This window comes from Salmo trutta, chromosome 22 (genome assembly GCF_901001165.1).
Source record: "Salmo trutta chromosome 22, fSalTru1.1, whole genome shotgun sequence".
NCBI classification, from domain to species: Eukaryota; Metazoa; Chordata; class Actinopteri; order Salmoniformes; family Salmonidae; genus Salmo; species Salmo trutta.
The window spans coordinates 11,123,978-11,129,977 of NC_042978.1; the positions used below are offsets into that span (position 1 = coordinate 11,123,978).

Here is a 6,000-nt window from a genome sequence, read left to right on the forward strand (position 1 = left end):
TTTCCGCCATCGAAATCCTTGGGCGGGCCGCCTAAGTGTTTTCGGGCCGCCCAGGACAAACTGTAAAAAAAAAAAAGAGGAAAAAAACGAAAATAAACTTTTTTTTACAAGTAATTTTCAGGATGGAAAAAGGCTTTCAGTGTAAACTTAAAATGACTAAAATCAGATGTAAATTTGTTTTAGAATTATAATAAATCTTTGAGAACTAACAATCACTAGCTAGACAGTCAGGGAGAATTGAAAAAAATCCAAAACCAATGAATTTCGCAGTATTGACTTTATGTTTCAGCAAAAGAACAGCATTAGCCATGGCAAAATGCATAGAATTGCAGGAAATTTGCTTTAAAACTGCACAAATCTCTCAGCGCCATGGAGAAATTTGTAGAATTGCAGGAAATTGGCTTAAGAATTCACTAAATCCCCCAAGATGGGGGCCGACACACCCATTGCAGCGCCCACCACCTAAGCCCCTTTTTGATCCAGAAAAACCCTGATATGTACTGATGCAGACAGGACGTCACCACCGCTGGCAGGACAGGTGGGCTGCAGGTGTGTGTGACAGTGTCTGTGCCACTGTCAGTGTTTTCATTCAGAATCACTGCCCGAGGGGGCCAAAGCACTTGGAAGCAGCAAAGGCAAGCTAGAAGAGACACATCCATAGACACACATCCAGTCGGTGCTATATAGGCCTAACCAGAAATGTGAGGAGCACCATGCTCAAGTCTCTATACTAATTGAAGTGTGGTATGGAAATGAAACTGCAGAGGCTTGTAAGGATGACCTCAGTCTTTTCCTCTGAGAGGAAAACATAGGCAGCAACTTCCATTGGACGGGTGTGGGAGGAATATTTTACCATAGCAAAAGACATCGGGCCTGGTCATGAATCAATACCATCATCTAGGCCTGAGGGAAGTGATCTACTTGTTGCATTCATGCCACCAATATGCTAGTCTTAATAGAGAAAGTAAATTGCTATATGACAGAGAAATGTAACCACGAAAACATAGCCTATATTGGATTCGGGGGAAAACAGACTTAATCTGCTGTAATGTTTTCACTTCATATGTAAAATACTTCAGACTATCTAACCAGGTCTGCTAGAAGATGTAGGCCTAGACCTAAAATAGTAGGCCTAAACCTCCAAGATATTGAAGCAATACACGTGGATGGATTTGATTTATGGTTTTGTAATGTTAATGACATTTTTTGGGAAACGGATTGAATCTACTTGACTTCAAATGTAGTGAGTAGTGAACACAACAGATGTTTACACTTCCTTGATCCTCTCTGGGTAACGGTCAGGGTAAAAAAAAACTGTTGAAATGCATCACTAAACAGGTTAAGTTAGACGAAACTGAGGCCAGGCCAGACACATGCATGAGTGGTGAGAGGATGTGGAAACAGGGTAGGTGAGTGGGGGCAAAAACACAAATCAAATGGACTCAGGTCCAACAGGTGTGGGGATGGTCAAAGCGTAATTGTCAAAGGGATAACCTGACTCATTTCAGACATTTCAGCCTCCAAACTGTACAATTTCAGCATTTCTCAATCAGGGTTGTCCACTTTTCCTTGTCTTTTTCTCTCCAGACGATACTCAGCTTGTCATGCAGCGGATCCAAACCAGCGAGGTTCAAAGGAATGCCGTCCCTAAGGCAACAAGCTGTTCATAACAAACACCGGAGGGCGAAGCGCAGTGGCATGGACAGAAATGGGGGGGATGACAGTGGTAAAAACATCATGCTTGCTTGAGACTTTACCTTCAACATTGACCAACATCTACATATGACAGACCTACAGATTGTCTGCATCGACGGAAAATTGACAGGACAAAAAGACAGACGCAGAACCTCTATTAATGACACTGAGAGTTACATGCACAAGGTGGTAGAAAGACATGAGTTAGACAAGAGGTTCTCAACTGGTTTTGCCTCGGGACCCAAATTGTACCAAGTTGTTTCAGTCGCAAAAAATAATCACCAAAATACAATCTGAAAAACTATTTTTAATGCTATAATTGATGGTAAATGTAGCAATTATACATCAACGGAACAACATGCCCATCTCTTTCATTTTTAATAATTAAATGATACTAATATTCTTGATGAAGAATGTTAATAAACTCTGGTTTGAGACCACAAAATCAACCAAAATAGCACTGCTAACAGCACTATATTAAAAATACTGGGAATGAAGAGTGAACAAAAGTCTGAGGTAACTTTTTTTTTTTTATTATTCAGAATTTCTACACAATTTCAACCTGGTTTATGTCATTTAAGGTCAGACTGGAGTATTTGTTTTTAATAAAAATAAATACATGTTTTTTTTACTCAGACACCCTGGACCCATTCAGTTGAGAATAACCAAGTTAGACAAAAGCGATGGGACCTCCCCTTGACTAGGGTCTTGTGAAGGTTTTGGCCTTAAAAGGGCAATTGAAAACTAAAATTGAGTAGACCTAGCTAGAGCTTCACATCTCCTAGACCCCACTTAGATTTGAAGATAATTGAGATGGCTGAACAAGCAACATATCTGGAGAATTGATGTACCCTGAATGTCAACAAGTACTCATAAATACTCAGGTTAGCCTAACAAACTAACTTCATGTAAGATCTTGGCATAAAATGGAGTTATAAATCATAAACCGCAACAATGTAATGACTCCTGGATAAAAGCCAGGCCCTGATTGAACTCGAATTCTAATGCACATCAACAAATAATAACAAAGGTAAATCTATAAACAAAATGCCTCTCCTGTTACCAAAAGTGATAATAACACTCCGATTTCATTTGCACCAAACATGACAAACAGTATTATCTAATCATTATTTTTGGAGGCTCTAGAATAGACAAGAATATAGCTGTAGCTTATACTACAAGTTGGACTAGATTGTGGTGTTGTGTCAGCCCAATAAAACTGCTGACCAACTGGGTGCAATGAGGACCAGCTTATCCTGGCCTCTCCAATGACTCTCTCTGCCCGAGGGAAAGTGACATCGCAGCTTTGGGACAGGTGTAGGGTGGCTAAAAACAGAACACAAATAACTTTGCCAAAGCCCTAATTTACACGGTCTGAGGACTTTTGTTTTGTCCATTCATTCCATTCCTACCCTTCAAGTTTCACAATGCGAGGCACTGCCAAACAGAAAAATGTTTGGTAGGGCCTATGAATTTATTATTGTCCTTGCAAGTAACTAAACTCTAGGCGAGGGAAAAATGTGTGGGTTTTGTAATTATCTAATAACTAACCCCATAAACCACACTACTGTATGCGTTGCCATGTTTTCAAATGTCACAAACCTTGCAGTTGTTGTCAATTAGGGTGTGGGAGGTAGAATTCCACAAGTGGTTTTGTTGTCACAGATGCATATTGTACATTCTTACTGAGGGAGGTAAGGCTTGAGATAGAGGCACATGACTTACCTTCAGCTTTTTGTTGAGTTTACAACAGTATCTATACAGCATGGCTAGGTGGAGGGGTCCAAAATCTGCATAGAAGCTGAAATATAATGAACATTTAAAAATGTCAGACTACTTAAACATATTTCAATTCTTGATATTCTAAATTGAAATGTCTAATACAGAGATGACTAAGCTATCCTATTCAGTAATTAACCCCATCTGCTATATGTATTATCAATTAAATATGTGTGTATTGTAACCACAGAGTTGGTTTTACTTTTCTGTTCAGCGAGGAGGGTTAAACTTAGGCAAACCATTGGTCAACCCCAAGCAGAGTGGAACACAATGGTTTTATTAATCTGAATTGGAAAACGTATAATGAAAAGCTGTTACATAATTGCAAAGCTCCTCAACAGCCCAAGCGACTTGTTGCCGCTGCGCAATAAAGTGTAGCTAATCAAATGCACTGAAGCGAATGAAAGTGAGAAGAGATTCTTGGGAGGGAGGACAAAACTTACTTTTCATAGATAAATTCGTCATCCGTGCAGAAGTAGTGCGTGTTTGCAGTGCTTTTTGGTTTGCTTCTTAGGGTAGCAAAATATAATCGATCTGAAAAAAACATGGACACATTTAACAACAAACATTGCGGGACCATAAAAACCGCCATCCACCACATAATTTACAAAGGAAGAATGCGTTTAGGGCAACATTGTTTTTACTCATGCGACTGTATCACTCGCTTCCAGGAAGCCGTCATTAAAAAGTAGCTGACTTGCAGTACGAAGCTTGCTACGTTCAATCAAATGTCAGTTTTAAACTAAAAATGGCAGATTAATTCGCTAGTTTCATTTACTTTGAAAATATGAGTAATCAAGTTAGCAGTTCTCGAACACATGTGTCAATCACGTTGGCTCGCGAGGTGCAAAGGCTCGCTCGCGCTAACTAGTCAGTAGCCAGGTTGGCGAAATACTAACGTTATTGAGTTGGCGAACTTGATAACTGTTAGTTAACGTTAGCAAGTTTACACAACTACCTAATTTCCACTTACCTTTTATAAATTCAGAAGCTCCTATCAATTCTATGTCGTCTGCCATTTTAAACAAAGTTGAAAGAATAGCAGAATGTTTAAGACTGTCGAGAGGCATCGACACAGACACACGTTGCAAATAAGTTAACGAGTAAACTGGGAAAAAGTTAGCTAGATAACGGTATCAGACTATTCTATATATATATATCTTTTTTTTTAAGTACAGTAATGAAGTTAGCTGGATAGACAGAAGCTATCCTAGTTGCTAACCACGCACTTTGCTCTACTCTGTCTAGGCTGAAAGAATAAATTAGACGTCATTTGGACATTCCAATTCGAAATCCAGGCCCAAGGATAAAGTGAAGCCCTGCAACAAAAAATATTTGCATGCCTCTTGGTTTCATTCCGCGCTGCGTTAACAACGGAGGAAAATATCAACAAACAACAGACGTCCTCTTCACTTATTTCCGACACCGCACAAATCTTTTCCCTGCCATGATTGCGGATCGGGACGTCACATGGTAACCACCCAATCGCCACACAAAGGCACGTTGCCAGGTCATGTCTACCTCAACCAATCAGCGATCAGAATCCCTGTGCCTATACTCAACAATGGAGTTAAGGGCACAGTAAACAGTATAATAAAAACTCTATAACAGTATGTGTAAGTAACACTGTATAAACAGGCCTATATGAGTAACACACTTTGTATGCCTGTTCAGCATGGCCCAGTGAATTATTGACAAAGTTATAGCTGATAGGATATGCAAAATTACATTTTACATTTAAGTCATTTAGCAGACGCTCTTATCCAGAGCGACTTACAAATTGGTGCATTCACCTTATGCACCAATGAGAATGAGATGCTATTAAATCTCCCATGAGCAGATTCTGCATCCAACTGACCAAATTACACAATATTTTACTCCTGAGTTAACAAAGATTAATTAAGCAATATGGCCCGAGGGGGTGTGGTATATGGTCAATATACCACAGCTAAGGGTTGTGCTAAGGCATGACGGAGTGCTAGGACACAGCCCTTAGCAGTGGTATATTGGCCATATGTCACAAACCCCGATGTGCCTTACTGCTATTTTAAACTGGTTACCAACAGTGGTGGAAAAAGTACTCAATTTTCATACTTGAGTAAAAGTAAAGATACCTTACTAGAAAATGACTCAAGTAAAAGTGAAAGTCACCCAGTAAAATACAACTTGAGTAAAAGTCTAAAAGTATTTGGTTTTAAATATACTTAAGTATCAAAAGTAAAAGTACAAATAATTTAAAAAAATCCTTATATTAAGCAAACCAGACGGCACAATTTTCTTGTTTTGTATTTATTTACGGATAGCCAGGATCACACTCCAACACTCAGACATCATTTACAAACATGGCATTTGTGTTTAGTTAATCAGCCAATTCAGAGGCAGTAGGGATGAGCAGGGATGTTTTCTTGATAAGTTTGCGAATTGGACCATTTTCTGTCCTGCTAAGCATGCAAAATGTAACGAGTGCTTTTGGGTGTCAGGGAAAATGTATGGAGTAAAAAGTACAGAATTTTCTGTAGGAATGTA

The 6,000-nt window shown here is 39.2% G+C and overlaps 1 protein-coding gene across 4 annotated transcripts in view; it reads right to left on the reverse strand.

Moving 5' to 3' along the window:
• Window positions 1-4,960, reverse strand: part of cdc14ab (cell division cycle 14Ab) — a 53,978-nt gene extending 49,018 nt beyond the window's left edge. For 2 of the 4 annotated variants that reach the window (XM_029706564.1, XM_029706567.1), the window contains exons 1-3: window positions 4,448-4,959; window positions 3,918-4,008; window positions 3,421-3,496 (exon numbers count right to left, since the gene is read on the reverse strand). In XM_029706564.1, coding sequence (XP_029562424.1) covers window positions 3,421-3,496; window positions 3,918-4,008; window positions 4,448-4,544 — 264 coding nt within the window. In that variant the 5' untranslated portion in view covers window positions 4,545-4,959. Of the gene's footprint in view, window positions 1-3,420; window positions 3,497-3,917; window positions 4,009-4,447 lie in introns of all 4 variants that reach the window. The other 2 variants (XM_029706566.1, XM_029706565.1) reach the window with 2 other exon arrangements.
• Window positions 4,961-6,000: the final 1,040 nt, after the last annotated feature.